General features: G+C 36.1%; 1 protein-coding gene across 5 annotated transcripts in view; it reads right to left on the bottom strand.

Annotated features, from left to right (window-relative positions):
* Positions 1-19,872, bottom strand: part of AKAP6 (A-kinase anchoring protein 6) — a 539,834-nt gene that overhangs the window by 71,730 nt on the left and 448,232 nt on the right. For all 5 annotated transcript variants that reach the window (XM_025443999.3, XM_049113620.1, XM_049113619.1 and 2 more), the window contains 2 exons: positions 16,089-16,235; positions 12,568-12,792 (listed from right to left, as the gene is read on the bottom strand). In XM_025443999.3, the coding sequence (XP_025299784.1) occupies positions 12,568-12,792; positions 16,089-16,235 (372 nt within the window). The remainder of the gene's footprint in view (positions 1-12,567; positions 12,793-16,088; positions 16,236-19,872) is intronic.

Here is a 19,872-nt window from a genome sequence, read left to right as displayed (position 1 = left end):
ATTTTGAGAAAAGGAGGAGAGCATGAGGGGAAGGAAGAGCCTGGTTTACCACCTATCCCACACTTCTCAAACGAACTTTTAAAACCAGACCTGCTGATTCATTTTTATACTTATCCTCATGACATTAAATTCAAAAAGAAAGAAAAATATCCTTGGGGAAGAGAATGCAATATTCTAAATGTACAGGGTATAAGTTAGGATTTAATCAACAGTTTAGAGCATCAATGAAATTAAGAGAGATAAGGTAGGCTATTTTTTTTCCAGATGGGAATAATGATTTATGCCTCCGTCCTATCTTAGAGAGGTTTGGGGAGGATTAATGAGCTAATGTCTCTAAAGCTCTTTAAGCTCCTCATATGGAGGTACAACATAAATAGAAGGTGAAAAATGATAGCAAACTCGACACTAAGTTGAACTCCTGAGAGTAAAGCCCCTGGAAATAAGAAGCTGTTACAGGTCAAGATGGTAAGTCTCTGAATTCCAATACCAAAAGAACCTTGGTTTATTGTCATATGTATTTTTAATACTGTTGACTTCATAGTATTAATAAGCATTTCTACATTTGCTATTAATCACAACGTCCCTTGTTATGATCATTTTTTTCTATTCACCAAATTAGAGAGACTTATCATTCCTATTTTATAGAGAAAAAATTGAGTTGTGAAAATTGCAAAGACATTGGTGTAAACTCGCATGAAATCACTGGTTTGGTATTATTGGACTATGGCCTGGATTAGGATTCAGGGGATGTAGGCTGCCGTCTGGCTCTGATTTTATGGTCATTTAATTTATCAGAGACTTGTTTTTTTCTTTTTTAGAATAAGAAGGTTGAACTAGCTAAGTGACATCATGTCCCATCTTGTGATAAAATCTGCAATCTGCTAAGTACTAGTGGAGTATCTAGTGACTCTAAAGTACATTGTCTATGGTACTATGAAGGATATGTAAAACAAATATTTTAAGATAGCCCTACTTTTAAAAAGTTTATACTCAAAACAACAATGAAGTATCACCACACACCTATTAGAATGGCCAAAATTCAAAACACCAGCAACACAAAATGCTGAAGAGGATATGGAAAAAGAACTCTTATTCAATGCTTTTGGGAATGCAAAATGGTACCAGCACTTTGGAAGACAGTTTGGTAGTTTCTTACAAAACTAAACACACTCTTACCATACAATCCAGCAACTGTGCTCTGTGGTATATACCCAAAGGATTTGAAGACTTATGTCCGCACAAGAACCTGCATAGGGATATTTATAGTAGCTTTATTCATGACTTCCAAAACTTGGAAGCAACCAAAATGTCCTTTGTAGATGAGTGGATTATAATCAGACAATGGGATATTATTCAGTGCTAAAAAGAAATGGGCCATCAAGCCATGAAAAGACATAGAAAAATTTTGAATGTATATTACTAGGTGAATGAGGTCAATCTGAAAAGGCTACATACTGTATGATTCCAACCATGCAACCTTTTGGAAAAAGCAAAACTATGCGGAGTAAAAAGATAAGTAATTGCCAGGGTTTGGAGCACGGGGCTAGGTTGAGGATTGAATAGGCAGAGCACAGAAGGTTTTTTAGGACAGTGAAAATACTTGGTATGATAAATGGGTACATGTCATTATATTGTTGTCCAAACCCATAGAATGCACAGCATCAAGTGAACTGTAATACAAGCTATGAACTTTGAGTGATCATGACGCATCATTGTAGGTTCATCAGTTGTAACAAATGTACCACTCTGATGGGGGATGTTGATAATAGGAGAGGCTGTGCATGTGTAGGGGCTGGGAGTATAACGGGAAATCTCTGAATCTTTCCCTCAATTTTGCTGTGAACCTCAAATTGCTCTAAAAGAAATAAAATCTTAATTTAAAAAAAAATGTTTACATTCTAGTTGGTTGATAAGACACATAGATTCATACCCATACATATTACAATAACATTTAAATAAGCTCAGGAAATAACACATGAATTTCTTCAATCTCTTATCTCTAGGTCTCCAGGCATGTGCACATATTATTCTGTTCACTCTCCCTCTCCTTCACTGCAGATCTCAGTTAGAGTCACTCATTCCGAAACTTCCTTGCCCCTCCCCAGAAATGCCCCATGAATTTGCACAGTATACTACGTTAACTCCTACTACAGCACATGCCACATTCTATTCTGTTGTCTTGTTGACTTGTTACTATCCCCCTTTAGACCATGTGTTCCTAGGAAGAGGACAATGAATGGTTCACCCTAATACCCAGCACAACACCTGACATAGGTGTTTGCATAAGAGAAAATTACTGAATAAATTACAAATATTTTTACCCACAGTCCCAAATAATCTTTTTTTTTAATTTTTATTTATTTATGATAGTCACACAGAGAGAGAGAGAGAGAGAGAGAGAGAGAGAGAGAGGCAGAGACACAGGCAGAGGGAGAAGCAGGCTCCATGCACCAGGAGCCTGACATGGGATTTGATCCCGGGTCTCCAGGATCACGCCCTAGGCCAAAGGCAGGCGCCAAACCGCTGCGCCACCCAGGGATCCCAGTCCCAAATAATCTTGAACTGGCTTCTCTTTAGGTATTAGAACCCCTCTATCCTTACAATGTTCTAATACTTCCAGTGCTTTTTGTTGAAGATTCTCTTCCTTATTTAAAGAGGACCTGAAGGCAGAGGAAATAGCATTCCAGGAAGAGAGGGGCTCTGAGTGGGAGAGAGTCCTGAGAAGACCTTCTACTTTTGCACCCCTACCAGCATAGCAGTTTCCAAATCCTGTCATCTCTAACCCTGAGGTCTCTCTTAAATCCAGCCTCCTATTTTCCACTGTAATTGCACTATTTCAAGTCCCTAGAACTTGTCGCCTAAGTTACAGGATAGCTATCTTCTAATGGGGCTTTCTCTCTCAAAGCTGATGGACACACAACTCTGCAAGACTACTGAAGATGCTCCTGATGAATAAGAAAGGTGTTGACTCCTTAGCTTGCTTTCACCCTGACCTGATATTAGATATGTACGTACCCCAGATACCTCCAGTATTAGTAGACAATTTGCCATCCCTTGTATATGATTTATATATTCTCAACCTGGAATTTGAATAAAACTAAGGGGGGACGCCTGGGTGGCTCAATGGTTAAGAATCTGCCTTCGGCTCAGGGTGTGATCCCGGGATCCAGGATGGAGTCCCACATCAGGCTCCTTGCAGGGAGCCTGCTTCTCCCTCTGCCTATGTGTCTCTCGCTATTGTGTCTCTTATGAATAAACAGATAAAATTTTTTTTAAAAAGGTAAATAAATAAAACTAAGGGGAATCTAAGATTTCTTTTTCCTTTTTGTCTGGGCCTGAAATATTTATATAGGAAACTACAGAATCTTTCAGAGGACCTATCTTAATGTTCAGTCCCAGAAAGCCAAACTCTATCCTTAAAAATAAAGAGACATACACTAATGGACACTGTAGTTCATAAGAGGGTCCAATTTGAGCACTCAAAGCAACAGACTAATAGACTCCTTTTGAAACAGAATTAAGAAAAAGGAAAACCTTAGAAAATTTTAATCCATTTCTCAGAAATATGCACAAAGATATTGCACCCATGGCACTGAAGTAGGCACTTCTGAAAAAGAAACAAATTAAGATCAGTAAAGACTGTATGAAGATGAAAAGAACTTCTGGTGAATAAAAAATTGCAATGAGGGATGCCTGGGTGGCTCAGCGGTTTGCCTTTGGCCCAGGGCATTATCCTGGAGTCCTGGGATCGAGTCCCACATCAGGCTCCCTGCATGGAGCCTGCTTCTCCCTCTGCCTGTGTCTCTGCCTCTCTCTCTCTTTCTCTCTCTGTGTGTCTCATGAATAAATAAATAAAATCTTAAAAAAAATTGCAATGAAAACAAACTGCAAATTGCAATGAAAACAAACTGCAAAATTAGGTCCTGCAAAAACAGAAAACAACCTTGAGAATTTCACCAAAGGTGCCTGTTAAAGAAGGGGAAATAAGAATCCATTTCTAAAAATGAAGGAAAGATCCAGGGGACACAATATGCACAGAATAGCACTACCAAAAGGGAACTAAACTTACAGAGAACTTGTGATAATCAAACAGTAGGTAAAACTCTCTGATCTACAGCAGAATTTCAGTTTTCAAAATCAATTAGGACTTAGCAAGTTACCAGCAAAAGAGATAAAAGGAGACCAACACTCACTCATATACAAGTGGAAAAACAAGGTTACTATGTAGCAACAAAAATCAGACTTTTCCTTTATAATTATAAATGCTAAAAGAATCATTAGCAGTTTTGACAGTCAAAGGTTATATTCCCCATGGCAAAATTTTACATTCGACCAAACTATTGTTTATATTCAAGGTCAAGTAAAATGCATTTTCAGACATGCAAGGGTATGGAGAATATACTAAGAATGCACTTTTCCTAAAAAATTATTAGAAGACAATATAATAGTACTAAGAGTAATATTTTTAAGAAAATGGAAAACCATGGTATTAAAAAAACTGATGTTGAGCAATGAAATGAATATTATAAAGAATTAATTCTGAACTATTTTTCATATTCTTATGAAATGACAATGCAAATTTCAAAAGAAATTATTGAAAGTGTGAGAATGAATGTAATTATATTAGCAAAATAATAATGATATTAGCTAAAAACTAAATCCAAGATTATATCAACAAAAAGTGGAGAAATAGGGTAGAGGATACAGGGAAGTCAATTTCTCATTTTAAAGTGGCATCAGTAAGAAGTTGATTCATTCTTGTTATTAAATATAAAGAATATGTTAAAAAAATTCCAACTCACTAGGGCAAAAATGAACAAAACAACATGTCTTATAGCAAAATATTTAAACAAGACCACCATGTAAGCTTCATGCATTGCTAACATTCAGCCTAGTGCCTGACACATGGTAGGTGTCCAAGAAATATTTATTGAATGAATAAGTAAGTGAATGTGATGAAATAAAAGGTCAGCAATCTTAATTAAGAAACTAAATATGAATAGGCTTAGTGTTTTTATTAAAAGATACAGATTTTCAGATTTGATTAGAATGTAATTCATAAAAAAAAATCACCTAAGACAATATGCTAAAAAACTGGGAAAAAAATGACAGGAAAGGAAACATTATGCCTTTAGATAACACCATGAAGGACTTCAAGGCACCTAATAGATAAAAAAGGAATAAAGTGAGGAGAGGGTCTCTGATTGTAGGGTCTCTGGTTCATCCTCTTAGATTCAAATCTCCATCTCTTCAAACTATTAATTATATATATTATTTTTACAGATTTTATTTATTCATTTGAGGCAGAGGGAGAAGCAGACTCCCCACTGAGCAGTGGAGCCAAATGTGGGGCTCAACCCCAGGACCTGGAGATCATGACCTGAGCCAAAGGCAGATGCTTAACCATCTGAGCCACCCAGGCACCCCACTGGTCATTAATTTTAACCAAGAGTTTTCTGTATTCCACTTCTCACAGACCTGTACATTTGCTTGTCATCACAAAATCGTACCAGTGATTTATTGGAACAGTTCTTTCTACTTTTAAGTCAACCAGGTCCCAATAATGTATAAAACAACAAAAACATATATATTCATGCTACCTGTGCCACCATTCTGATTGAAATTTATGACTAGGAAGACCTTTTCTTTCCCATTTTAGATCAGCATCTCTATTCAAATTATAAAGGTATCATAATGTTAGAAAGGAAATGGGTACGAAGACAAAGTTGGTTAGGGTGGTGCCAAAGGCAATAAACTCTGGTTCAAAAGATGCCTTTGTCCTTCTGAAGCATCATTCCCAGTGAAGTAAACATGACTCCTGGTACACAGAATTGGCTATGTATCAGAAATTTTGTGCCAAACTCAAAGTGTTGTGTAGAGGAATTAAATGGCATCTATAATTGAATAAATTTATCAAAGGAAGAAGATGCCTACTGCAGAATCACAGAATGCTAGAGGTGAAAGGAATCCTTTCAAACCAAAAACCTAAATTTACAAATAAAGGATATCAGGCAAAAAGAAATTATTTACGGAGATTACATAGCTAGAAATCCTAGATTATAATGTTGCCAACTAACATCACCTAATGAGGGTACTCAATAAATACTATTAACTGGTAAATTGTAAAAGAATGACATGGTGCTAAAGTTATAGAAGACTGACAACTCATTATGAACACTAAAAAAAGAAATTTTGTTTATCTCCTTAAATGGATATCTAATTGTGTGTGTAGAGCAGTAATCTGGGAGAAATAGAATGAAGGTCTAAAAAGAGTGTTTATAAAAGATCAGGAAGACAAAAAATGAAGAAGAAGGACTCTAAGTAGCTGTTTTGCTATCTTGCTCAAAAGCTGAAAAATAGTCTGATGTGAATACCCACATTTGATAATCTGAGATTTGGTCTATTTTACCCTAAAAGAGCCGTCCTTTTCACAGGTGAGAGGGGAAAATTCAGTAAAGACCCAGACGTGGGTCTGTCTCATAACGCTGAGATCATGACCTGAGCCATAAATCAAGAGTCAGCTGCGTAATCCACTGAGCTACCTAGGTGCCCTGTTATCCCCATTTTTAAGATGAGAAACCCAGGACTTTAAGAAAGATCATGGATTAGAAATAGGTAGAACCACTATAAACCCAAGCATTTTGAACTCATTGGTGTAAGTTTCTTCGCTATTATGGGTCAGATGCACTGCTCTCATCCTACACCTAGATTAAATGGAGAGTATGGAGACAAGTTTGCAATTCTGTTCCCCCAGTTTCTTCCTAATTTGGGTTTATTAACAATAAAAATGATATTTAAGTAATGTTAAGTGATCAGTTAAGAGGGATGACTGGGTGGCTCAGTGGTTGAGCATCTGCCTTCGGCTCAGGTAGTGATCTTGGGGTGCTGTCTTTAATTTCCATGAATCTGGTTTACCTGACAGCAGTAATACAAATGACACATGTGAAATAAGTACACAGTTATATCCTTGTATCCTCAACTCATTCTCCTTCATAGAAATCATTCAGCATCTTCTTCTAGTAAAAGGTATGCTCATAAAGAATTTGGCCTCTGTTGTTTCCTTTTATTTACTTTAAAAGGCTGCATTGGGACTGCCTATAAAAATTTCCTGTAGATCTTCCCACTACCCCCAGATGGTAGTGTGTGTAACATTTACTTAAATCTATCTTTGAATTTAAACCTTAACCCAGCCAAATTTTTTTAAAAGGCAGTTCTGGATTGTAACCAGTTACTTAAAATTACTAAAGTGTTAGATGATAGATTTTTTTTTTTTAATATATGGTGGGAAAAAATACCTGATAAAAGCTGAATTCAGTATTTTCTTTTGACAAACGTACTTGGTTAATATTATAGCTTTTAAAAAAATTTATCTAAGACATATAGAAAAGATTAAGTCTCATCTGATATCTGTTGATTTTGAAAGTATTCAGATGCTTTTGTCACAGCCAGATTGAATCACTGTAATTCTTTGCAGCTTTGCCAACAACATCATTACAAAGTTTGTAATGGCTCCAGAAAACAGCAGCAGGGATGATCCTGGACCTGTAGGAACCACAACTTCCTTTCACATATTCCAAAACTTCCAAAATATCCTCTTCTGTCTTCCAACATAATCTCCTTAAAAATATGGGCTGTGAGGGACACAGGAAGTGTGATTATTTGTGGTGGCATTTGAGATTGGTTATAATGGACATGGGAAATTCCCTCTAAATGTCTTGGCTAGATTGGTCCAATTTTTACTTCTGGAAACTACACAGTGAGATTTGGGAAAATATTTCTCAAAGCATGTGAACTGTGTTTAGCTCTTTTATTTATCTCCTTTTATTAAAAGATGTATTTGTGATAATCCTTTTCAGAGTAACTACTTAGTAATGCTACACATTTAATAGTTAATTTAACATCCTTTTAAAGACTGTATCCTAAAAATTTTAATTTCCAAGATTTAAAACTCTGACTCACTGACTTCCTTCAGCTGGCTGCCCGAGTATTCAGAAATGGGATGAGGAACAAGAGGAGGCTACCAGTTAATGTGTTTTTCTCTTTTCAGAAAAAGATCTTTAACCCAGGGACTGTTGAGTCTACAAAGTAATGGCAGATTCTGGAACAGACTATTGGCTCTATCATTTACTACCTTAAGCAAATAACTTCAATTTTCCCTGCCACCATTTTCTCATCTATACATACGGGATAATAAACTATCTGCCTTAGGATGGTGATAAGGATTAATAAGCAAGTGGAGGTTAAACATTTAGAAACTGTGACTTACATCCTACAAACACTTGGTAAGGATTAGTTGTCATTGTTAAAATTATTAAAGAATGTTTTGTTCCTCCTACTGTAATTCTAACATGGCCTCCTTTCCTCAAAGGAGATGCAGATGGTAGCCATGCCCATGTTTATGGTAATTTTTGTAATCTAGAGCAGGGTCAGGAACCTAAGGCCTTGAGGGTCAAATCTGGCCCACTGTCTGCTTTTGTAAATAGTTTTGTAAATTAGTTTTATTGAACGCACTATATTAATTCATTTACATATTACTGGTGGCTGCTTTTACACTACAGCAGCCGAGTTGAGTAATTGTGACAGAGATTGTGTTATATGGCCTTTTGCAACAAAATGCTGGCCAACCCTTGATTTAGTGTACAATGAGGTTTCAGTGTTTATTCTGAAAGATCGTTGAATGACCAGATGGGAGAATACTGGAATTTGAACCCAAAGACCATGGCTTTTGCTCTGCCTCTGATGCTAGTTGCTGTGAGGATTCCAACAAGTCATGTTGACTTTCCACACCTCAAGTTCGCCATTCATAAAAATAAATAAAAACACCCAAAAGAAAGTGATCATAATTTTCATCTTACATAATTAGTGGAAAGTTTAAGTATAATAGCTTGGATAAAAGTGCTTGGTCAAATTTAAATTGCTAAGCAAATTTGAGACATTAATCACAGCCAAGCTTACTAAATCTATTCCACTCATTCACCTTCTTGATGACAGAGCTTCTTGGCAGCTCTAAACTTGCCTTCCTGGGCTGGTTCTGGGCCCAGTCCAGTGCTACAGCCTCTTTTAGCTAGTCATGAATAATTTCTCCCCAATTCGAGTCTCTAGGATAATGAATTTCGTTATGAAATATAAGAAACATATGATTAAGCAATTATTTTCTCTTGGAAGGGTCATCATTAAAAAGTAGTGCTTTCCAGCCAACGGCACTGGAGCTACACACACACAGAGGACTCTAAGGGGTCCTTTGCCAGCTGACCTCATTAACTCTCTGATGTGCTCTCCACATTTTATTGTAATGGGGTGTTCACTCCTCGATGATTCTGTGTTTCTGTCCCAGGAGTCTTAGGTTCACACCTTCGTGTATCTCCCTGTGCTGGACTTTGACTCTTTCTTTCTTAGGTAGAATTTTGTCTTGTTTATCCCATGTTTATCACACTTACTGCCTTAAAGTAAAAGAATACATTCCAAAACTGCTTTTTCTCTTCTTCCTAATACTTAAGATCCTATTCCTTTCTCTCAACCCAGACCAAACTCTAAGAAGGAAACAGTTGTGTCTACAAAGTAATGGGTTTTCCTTTTTATATGCAGCACCTTCCCACCCTGTTCTCCGGGGTAGTGCACTGCTTATCTATCATTACTCCGGGTGTCACATAAAGGAATTCATTCTGTTAAAACCCTGAGATTTTAGAGAATGGAGAATCATAAAGCTAAGTCCTGTGGATAAAGCCTGTCTTCAGTGTGACCATTGACAGCAGAAGACATTTGGGAACACACAAGAAGAGGAGAAATGTGACAAAAAGTTCCACACGTAAAGTTTCTTTAATAACGCTCTTTGGAGAGGCTTTATCACTTAGAAAGGCAGAGGGTATCTGTTCTTTAGGTTTGTGGTAAAAGTTTTTATTCTGCATATGCCTATTATCAATTATGATTTTGACAGGTTATAAACATTATGCTACATTATTATTATATTACAAACATTTGGTTTAATTCATCCAATGAATGTGGTAATATACAGAACACTTGATTAATCATACACTAAACGCTAAAGAGTAAACAGCTCAGAAATATTTAAAATTCTGGCTAGGAAAGACATTTATTCCAACAGACAGGCATAAAGCTTTCTTACAAAACAAAAAAGAAGTGCCATCATGCTAGATCCACTTAGCTTATCTGATCAAACTCCTCAAGGTCAAAATTGTAGAAGGAACTGAAGTTTCAAGTTATAGAGAAAAATTATCAGGGCTCCATAAACTCTGAAAGTTTGAACACTTCAATTTAAAAAGTGACCCATGGCAAAGAAGTTTACACTGCTGTAGTATAAAAATGTAAAATAAAAACACAAATATTTCTACCTCCCAAGACCTTCAGTAGCTAAGACTATCTGCTATTCTGGCCAAATTACTGAAATTATGATTGATAAACCAACCACAAAGAAATAGTGACATTTAGTTCTGTCCTGTTTTTTTCCTTTGAGCCATCCAGCATTGAAAGGCATTCAATAAATATCAATAAATATCAATTTTGCATAGTAGTTCAGAGAATAGGCTTTACACTCAGACAGCCCTGGATTTAAAACCTAATTCTACCACTCATTATATGTGGCCTTGGACTTGCAAAACTTAACCTCCGTGTGTGTTTCCATAGGCACATCCTGCAAAATCAAGATTCCACTTCATAGGTTGCTATTAACATCAAATGAGACACATACATATATATACTCACAATGTATATTGTACATTGTATCAGCAATATTGTATATTGTTGATGACACTATACAAAGCTAAAGCATGAAGCTAATGTCTTTGGAAGCATCAGCTATATTAATATAGAACTGCTCATTCTTCAACTTATAATAATAACAAAAGTGTGGGGAGATTGTTTTTAAATATCTATGAGATATGGGAGTAGGTAGGTATACAAATAATTGTAATAACAAACTTCCTGTCATTGTTTCTAATTATTATGTTACATTTGGAGGTTTATAATATGAAGAGATTCCTATCCCTTAAATGAACCATTACAAAAAGTAGAAATAATAATTTATGTATGTAAACTCATAACTGTGTGAAATAAATACTATTGGTATCTCATCTTATGGGATGAAGAAACTGAAGCACCGAGGGATAATACGAGAAACATGACCAAGGTTACACAACTGTCTGGGGCCATTAACTGGTTCACTAAAGTTGTGATATAGATACTATAGAGAAAAAATATATTTCACATCATCCAGCCTACTAATGACCAGGATGCTTTATAAGGTACATGCCAAATTCAAAATAACACAGCATTCAACCATCTGAAGACTTCATTTCCCTGCAGTGGAGGTTAGGGCAAGACAGGAAGAGATGAAATAACAAATCTTCTGGATGTTAGATTTTAAACAGTAAAAATCCATTTGCCTTGGGAAGAGGCTTTCATTTAATTTCCAGTTTGGTCTTGTAATTCAGTGGGAGAAGAGGAGGTTTTCAACCAAAGCAATTTGTAGGTGTGCAATGCAGTTTACTAGGAAGTATGGTGGTCTTATCTTAAAGGGTTCCTCCTCCTAGGCTGTGCAGGTGAGCAACATGAGCCTGCTGTCTGGAAGGCAGGAGGTAAACCATGGGCCACATGTGACTAAATTCTCTGATCCACTGCTGGAAGACCATAGGGCTGTGAGGGGATGGTGGGTGCAGGGTCGGGGGCTGGGCGTGGGGGTAATGAATAAAACCTGGTTCTGGAAGGCTTGGAAAAGAAACAGTTGCTTGGTCCTAAGAAGTTCTTTCCTTCTTGGTTTCCCCCTTTCTCCTCTTTGAGACCATTCATGCCAGAAGGTTTCTTGTACCAAATTCATATCCTATAACCCCAAAGCCTCAGAGCCCAAATAATTACCACATTTAAAGGAGGATTCAAGTAGTACAGGCTAGCATAGGCAATAAAAGAAAATATTTGAATTCTGAACTGCTTTTGAATAGATCTTGCATATACCATGGAAACAAATGGGGTAAATGCTTCTTCTTTGCGGATATACAATGAACACGCACCCAGCTGTGTTGCCAAGGTTGGCATTTTTCTACAATGGACTATGCCTGTAATGTAGGAACCTCTTACTTTATTTCTTCCCTCTCTATAAATAGTTGATTCTCTCATATGTAAAAATTATGTTTCCTTTTGTTAGCATTAATGGTCTTCAATTAAATCATGTGCTTTTATCATATCAATTTATGGAAGTATTTTTAGCCACATTATTTATGGAACATTTAGGTCCGCCTTTCAAAGTCTTCAGTATTTTTTAGTGTTTGCTGGTCTGCTTTTAATTTATCAAAGCCCTCCCTCCACAGGCATTGCACAAAACACACAAGCAGCAGAGATTTCCCCTATACAATGTGTATTTGATATGCTTAATGTTCATCTTTATACACACAAAGATGTTGGCATACAAGAAATGTGGAGGGTGTCTATAAATTCAAAGAAACATTTAAGTGCACAGTGATACATAGATACATGGGTATAATACTTTATGTACTTGATAAATATTTCATCCCTACCATAAAGAAAGCTTTTTATCAACTTTGATTGTTTTTTTATTACCTTAAAGTATTGCAGTTGTTTCTCAGCATTCATTGTTCCTTCCTTTTCTTGTCTCAGACAGGAATTGAAGATGAAAAGCTCTGTATCTCTTAGCCACCCTTTCAGTTCTTTGATCCTGACCTCCAGCTGCCTTACCAGGCTTCCGCTTTCAGGAGAGAGCAGGTCACGTGGACCAGACCCACTGTGTCCTGCCATTGTGTCCTGGATCTTCTGTCCTAGGGTTTTCTAATGCATCAGATTAAAAGCAAAAACAAAACCAAAAACAAACAAACAAACAAAAACCAACAACAACAAAAACCAAAAATATAGATTAGCTTCAGCACCAAAAACATACCATAGTTTGGTTAGTAACAAGAGCCACCTGGAAGGTGTCCCACTGCACCTGCTACCTCACAACTGACATTCAGTTCAGATTAGCTCATTGTTCCATTTAGGATTTTTGAATTCTTGAGCAATGTGTGTTGTTCTGACTACCACTAGAGGCTTAAGAAGACCTCATTCACTTATAATTTCCTTTAACAGGAAGGAAAAGTTCACTATGGTCACTGATGAAAATTCATTTAAATTCTCATGACAGGAGTTTACAGTAAAATATTCCCTGCATAATATTTTCAGGAGATAGAAGTCCGAGTTTAATCAATATACTAAAGAGGCCAAGAGTAGATTGTGCATGGAGAATTAAATTCATTCTTTCTTTCTTTCTTTCTTTCTTTCTTTCTTTCTTTCTTTCTTTCTTTCTTTCTTTCTTTCTTTCTTTCTCTTTCTTTCTTTCTTCTTTCTTTCTTTCTTTCTTTCTTCTCTCTCTTTCTTCTCTTTCTTTCTTTCTTTCTTTCTTTCTTTCTTTCTTTCTTTCTTTCTTTCTTCTTTCTTTCTTCTTTCTTTCTTTCTTTTTCTTTCTTTTTTTCTTCTCTCTCTCTCTCTCTTGCTTTCATTTCATAAACTACAATTTCCCAAACCATGGCTGTTAAGAAGGGGTAGCCTCCTTGGTGCTGTTGTTACATGTTACCTGACTTGGAAATTGTTCAACCCCACAATTTCTCCCACTTTGCATTTCTGGATGCTAGACTTTCTAATATACGTGTCAAAAGAAGTCCCAATCCACTATTCTAGAAGCCTTCTTAGATTAACCTCTATGGCATGAACGTGCAGCTGAGAGGGCTTTTTTTTTTTCTTTCATTCTTTCTTTTTAAGGAAAACACTCTGGAGAATCAGTAGGAGTTAATCTATAATGATGAATTAAACCTACAAAAATAAGCTTTAAAACACAAATAAAATTAAGTCAACAAACATTCATTTGCTGCGTAGTGTTCTGTAAATAGTATCTTTAGGAGATCATAACAGAAAAATAGCCTTCCTTGGCAACACCCTTGTATTTTCATGGTGCAAATATTGATAATTTGAAGACCCTCGGTGGAATCCAGATTTAGCTATTGTTTTTATGCTGTAACAAAAGTAGCAGCAGGAGGTGAAATCAATGCCCTTGGAGGGTAGGGTCACAAAAAAGAATTTATTGCCACTTTTTTGTTCTGGAACAGTTTGCAATCATAAATTCTTCATAAACAGAATACTTCAGAGAATGGTCCGTCTTCATAAATATACGACAGAGGACATCAATTTCATTTAATTCACAATTTGTGTCAGCACAGCAGATGCCAATGCCTGCCTTGATAGGGTTGTTTAATATGCAATTGAGACAGAGTAATATGCAGCACAGGGGACAAAATTTCACAGATTAAACTGTACGCACCACTGACATTTCATTCTAATGTATTTCCATTCCACACTGTTCACCTTAGATGAAAGTAATATTAAAAACCATATCCCTCTATTTTACTATTGTTAGAAGTTAAAATCCTTGTCTTTAAATTTTTTTCATGCCAATTAAAATGTAATCATGCCAATTAAAGCAGGATGCCTGGTGGTGTTGGTGTGGCATAGGTTTTGCTAAAGTCTCCCTTCTACCCTTCTCACCCCCTAAATCATTACAAAATTCTGCCTATTGTACTCAAAGGGTATTTTTGTCAAAATGACAACCATTTTTTGTATCTGACTCATGAAGGATAGCTAAATACTGTTTCTTTCTTTAATCTTCTCTTGATTTACAATTTTTGTTGAGGAAGCAATATAACATCAAACAATTTTCAGAAAAGATTATTGTGAGCTGCTTATCAAATTAGAAATAGATATATTAAAATACAACATAAACTATTGCTCTTTCTATCAAGCACATAAAGTTGCTGATCTCATCTATTTAGTGAAATAACCCTTTAAAAATGTCATACGTTAACCACGTTTCTCCTGTAGATCATCAACGAATTCTGTGGAATTTAGCAGGTTCTGATTTCAATCACCATATTATAAAGTGGAAGCCACTAATTACTAGTAAAAAGTAACAGTAGGTCAGAATAAAAACTTTCAATGTTTTAAGTTACTTTGCACAAGTGCAGAGTGTAGTGAATTTAGATGAGAAAGCAAGGATTTAAACTTGCAGTTTTTAATCACCTAGATTAAGTATGGCATAAACCGAACACTGGCATTCCTCCAAGTCATCAAGGTACATGGAGAGCTTTTTATTCAAAATATTTTTGGAGTATTATTTCTTTAAAATTAAAAAAAAAGGCAGAAAAGGGAAGGCATGCAAAATTATGCTCCATAGCTGACACCGCCCATACTTTGCTGTTATAATTAATCATTTAAGTAATTGACAAATTTAGCTTACCCTTGATTTGAAGTGAAGGCAATTTAGGAGAGACGTTGATGAAAAAATACAGTTTAACCTCTCTCTCTCAGCTGTCTTCCAACAAAAGGACAGCACTGTCTCTTGCACAAGTGCCATCCTGGTCTGTGGTTAACAGAATCTCTATATTGCCTTTTTGCCAGATTCTTGCAACACAGTCTTTGGCTGAGACCCAGCCCATCATTGCGTGAAATGAATTACATGAAACTTTTTTTTTTGGGGGGGGCTTTTGTTAAAAGTGAGCTGGAAATTGAGGCACAAAACAGTGGCCGATTTCATTCTGCAATTCAGATTTGGGTCAGATTTGCATCTTTGTTTTGGTGGCTTTCTTGTGACTTGGAAGCTGTAGTGACAACTCCACTTTTCATCTGAAGGGTACAGTAAATAGTTAAACAGTGGATGTCTCTAACATGTACCTTCAGAATAAATTCTATTAACATTCATTCAAGCATGACAGTCAGTGTATATCAGATATACTGTATTATAGTTGACTTGGTGCATACCCATAATACATGGCATATTTTACTTACTTTTTTATGTATTAAAGAACCAAAATTATTAAAATCTGAGAGAAGACAAGCTCAGAGTAAAAAAAAAAAAATGCAACAGAAGAGGAAAAGCAGTGTTTTTCTCTCATAATAGCATAAATAGCTTGTTTGAAAGGTAGGTGGTGAATTGAAAGAGAGAGATATTTGTGCTTCAAATTAGAAATCAGACAGATAGAGTACTTCACTACACAAAAAATGTACACATAACCTACAAACAGTAATAAAAATGCAAATACCCCAAGCAGTTCCCATTTTTCATTAATTGAATCCACTTTTTCAAGGAGATCATTTGGTAGTAAAACGCCACCTTTCTTCAGTGCTTCAACCTTACTAAGCAGCTCCGCCTTTTTCGGGTCCCTGATGGACATTTCCACACTGTACCGCTGAAACGGAAAAAGAAAAGGAGAGATCTCACTAGGGAGACAGGTGTTCTTAAAGAGTCTTTCAGCATAGAGTTAGTGATGCTCATGGGTGTTAAATGTTTTTGTTTCCAATAAAATTTATGGGGAGGCTAAATCCAAGTATCTGTAGTAGTTGAGGAATGTTACAGAAACATTTCAAATATATATCACTCACACATACATCAACATCCAAGGGATTGCATTTAGTTGACTAAGATTTATGTCATTTTTAAAGTAAAGTTTACACACACAAATGATCTTTGATTTAAGATATTCCAAACAGGAAAATACCTGGTCCAGAGAGATTTAATATCACAGTTCATTTCAGCTAACATGTGACTCCGGAGTACTGCCCATCTCTCATCTCTGCCCCACAAAGAACTGGTGGTACAGGTACAAATAAAATGATCCCTAAAGATTGTGTGAACTTCCTCCTTAGCCTGTAAGTCTCCTGAATTCTCAGTTAACACTTTTTCTCCCCATTTTTCTTTTACTTAAAAACTGTGTGGGCCTGAGAAGAGGTACATATAGAGAAAAAAAAAAAAAAAGAGCAAATCAGTGCTTTAGAAATGTTTACAAATCTATGCCTCTTTAATGATTACCACAAAATGTCCCCCAACATCACAATTTACTACAGATACCTCTCCCCCAATATACGTTATATTCTAATAAACTGCCAAGTGAGTCTCTGCTAAGAGATGCTTTGCTAGAGATAACCTAAGTGCCATTTAATAATGTTTCTATAGTGATTTCTATAGTGGCAGTTTCTAAAGTGATTCTCTTCAAATAACTCTATTTGGATAACTTCATAGTTAGAAAGTTTTAAATTACAAATAGCTATAAATGACTATATTTTTAAAATGTACTACACACAAAAACACCTCTGAGTAGAAAACTAGATTCTGGTTAAAACATTATCCATATTTACAACTTTAGCACATTTCCAAAACGTAATGGCAATCCTCCAATTTTTTCCTTTGAGGCACGTAAGCTGGGCCACTGAGGCCCTTGATAGTATTGCTCTATTGCTCTAACTGAGCTAAGAGGGTCGCCTTATCAGATCCAAAGAGAAAAGCTTTTGTCTGGGCAAAGTAGCAAATCAAGAAGTCCAAAACATGACCAAGCATGTTATTCACCCTGAAAACACAGTATTAGATAAGATCCCAAACTAAAATACAATTGGAAGTAGCTTATAGGAAAAGAAGGTATGAAATCCTTGTTTTGGGTAATAGATACTCAGCATTTATGTGTATATGTTTGCATACTTTGTTTCATATTTTAATCTTTCATTTACACTAAACACACACATCATTTGTATTATGTAAACTTCTGCAAATGTTAGTCATTTGTGGATCACAGAACAAAATGTTTTAAGTGAGATGATTTAAAGCATTTCATAGTATTAATGAATGTTGATCAGAGTGTCAAAGTATCCAAAATTACATGAATATGCATAATCAGAACTCTTCCAGAATTTGACCTGTGACACGTGGGAGATTCTGATTGCATTTTCTGATGGCAGGCAATTACCAGGCCCATGTTACTCCAATACTTAAAAAACACTGGCCACTTGAGTTTTCTGGACAAAACACTCAACAAGTATTCTAGAAACCTAGATAGTGTTTTATTTATCAGAGTGATGATTGGGAGAGGGCAATCTGCTTTAGGTAATCAGATTCCCATCTAAAGATGATGCTGCTGACAAAGATTTACATAATTAATTTGGTAAGACTTCTTTGACATAATATAGGGGAAACCAGCATTTCAGGGAGGCAGAAGAATCCTATTTAAATCTTTTGCTTATGCCATGTTCACTGATAGAAGGAGTCCTCTGACTGTGCCACCTGGGAGCAGTCTCAACCAGTTATCACTTCACTTATGACAAGCTCATCCCTCTCTTTACCCCAACTTTTAAGGGCTCCCACACAACAGATCAGTCAAGACAGAGGACAGTTTAGATTTGTCTCATAAAAATGATAGTCTGGTAATAATAAAAAAATATAAAAAGCAATTAATTTAATTTTAGACATAGTAAAATAATTTTCTCTAGGAAATGTGGTACAAGTAGTCACTGCAATGGCTATTATAAAAGGTTATTACATTAAAAAACTTGTCTTTACGTATGTTCCCTGTCTCACCACCATGTAACCTACTGTATAAATAGCTTGATCAAAGATGTGATTGATGGACAATGCTTTCAAACTATAAAAGCTAGAAGAATCTAGCTAATCATTAGGTGTATCAGTATATGCACAAGGGGTACCAGAATCTCATGTAATTTAAGGCACAGATATTGACTTTAAGTTTTGAGGCCCTCTGAAGGTTGAATCTGATATGACTTAGGACCTCAAGTTGTATATATGTGTAACAATGCCAGAGGGTTGTTTTTGCTGATACCCAAGACATTTTGCTCTTCTCTCTTTCAACATCTTTTCAGCAAAGAAGCCTTAGATGGGGAGAATCAACTGCCAGCTCCATCAGTTCTCAGTCATCCTATCAAGTAGGGCTACTTTCTCCTGTGGAGAGAAGATAATTTAATCTTCATATTCATTTCACCCACAGCAGCAAGTGAGCAGAGACTGCCCCATTGTGTCCTATAGTCTGGGGATATTATGATAGGGACTACTCTTCAATAGCCAAAAATGAGATTAACAAAGTTAAAGTCAGATGGCTTTCCTTGAGTGCTAAGGTAAATAAGCATCCAGTATTTAATTTCCCCACAGCACCTGCTGTGGGCCTCTCTGTCTAGTCGAAAATAAAATATACTCTATTGAAAGGGCATATTTACATTATTAAGTGTATTTGCCTGGCCAATTCAATTTTGACTAATGAAGCCTCCTAATAGATACGTGAATGATCTAAATCAAAGACACAGGCTACTCCTATCCAAAATGCCACTCCCATGTGTACTGGGAGGTATATAAGAAAACTTTAAAAACAAAGCTAAAAATAACCACAAACACTAGCTTGCTATTTTTAACTAAAAATTAAAGAAGTTTTTAGAAATTCTTACTCAGTGCTTGCTTTTTAAAAACACAAATGCTAAAATCGAATTATAAAACAAAGCCAGTAAAACACGGATTTCTGAAAGTAAATATAATTAGAAATGCATAAAGACTTGATTGAGATAACTTTTTTGACAGTTATGCTAAAGGCTCTTTCCCTCCTAAAATCTTTTTTTTTTTTTTTTTTTTGTTAAAAATCACACCAAAAATTCTGCCCAAATGGAGACTGGAACAATGCCTTGAAACAGTGTTAATTGTCACCATGGAAACCAGAAGAATAAGCCATTTTGAAACTGGTATAGAAGGCACACATTGAGCAACTCAAGCATTTTTCTGCCTCCCTCAATGTTAAAGAACAAGATGCCTTGTCACTGTGAGGTCAGAGAAAGAAAGCATCATGAAAGGGTTGTAGATGCTCACTGTCTAGTAAATAAAAAAAATAGAAAATAAACTACATACAGCTAATGCTATAAGACTACCCAGTGAATCTTTTTGAAATAGAAAGATCATCAAAAGATGGCCAGGATTGGGGGATGGATTCCACCTAAGCAAATCTTCAGGGCTATATTATGTGAACCTTGCCCCCAAAGCTCCCTGGGAATTCTGCTGTTGTA

Source organism: Canis lupus, chromosome 8, assembly GCF_003254725.2.
Source record: "Canis lupus dingo isolate Sandy chromosome 8, ASM325472v2, whole genome shotgun sequence".
NCBI lineage: Eukaryota > Metazoa > Chordata > Mammalia > Carnivora > Canidae > Canis > Canis lupus.
This window is presented reverse-complemented; position numbering and strand designations above follow the sequence as displayed.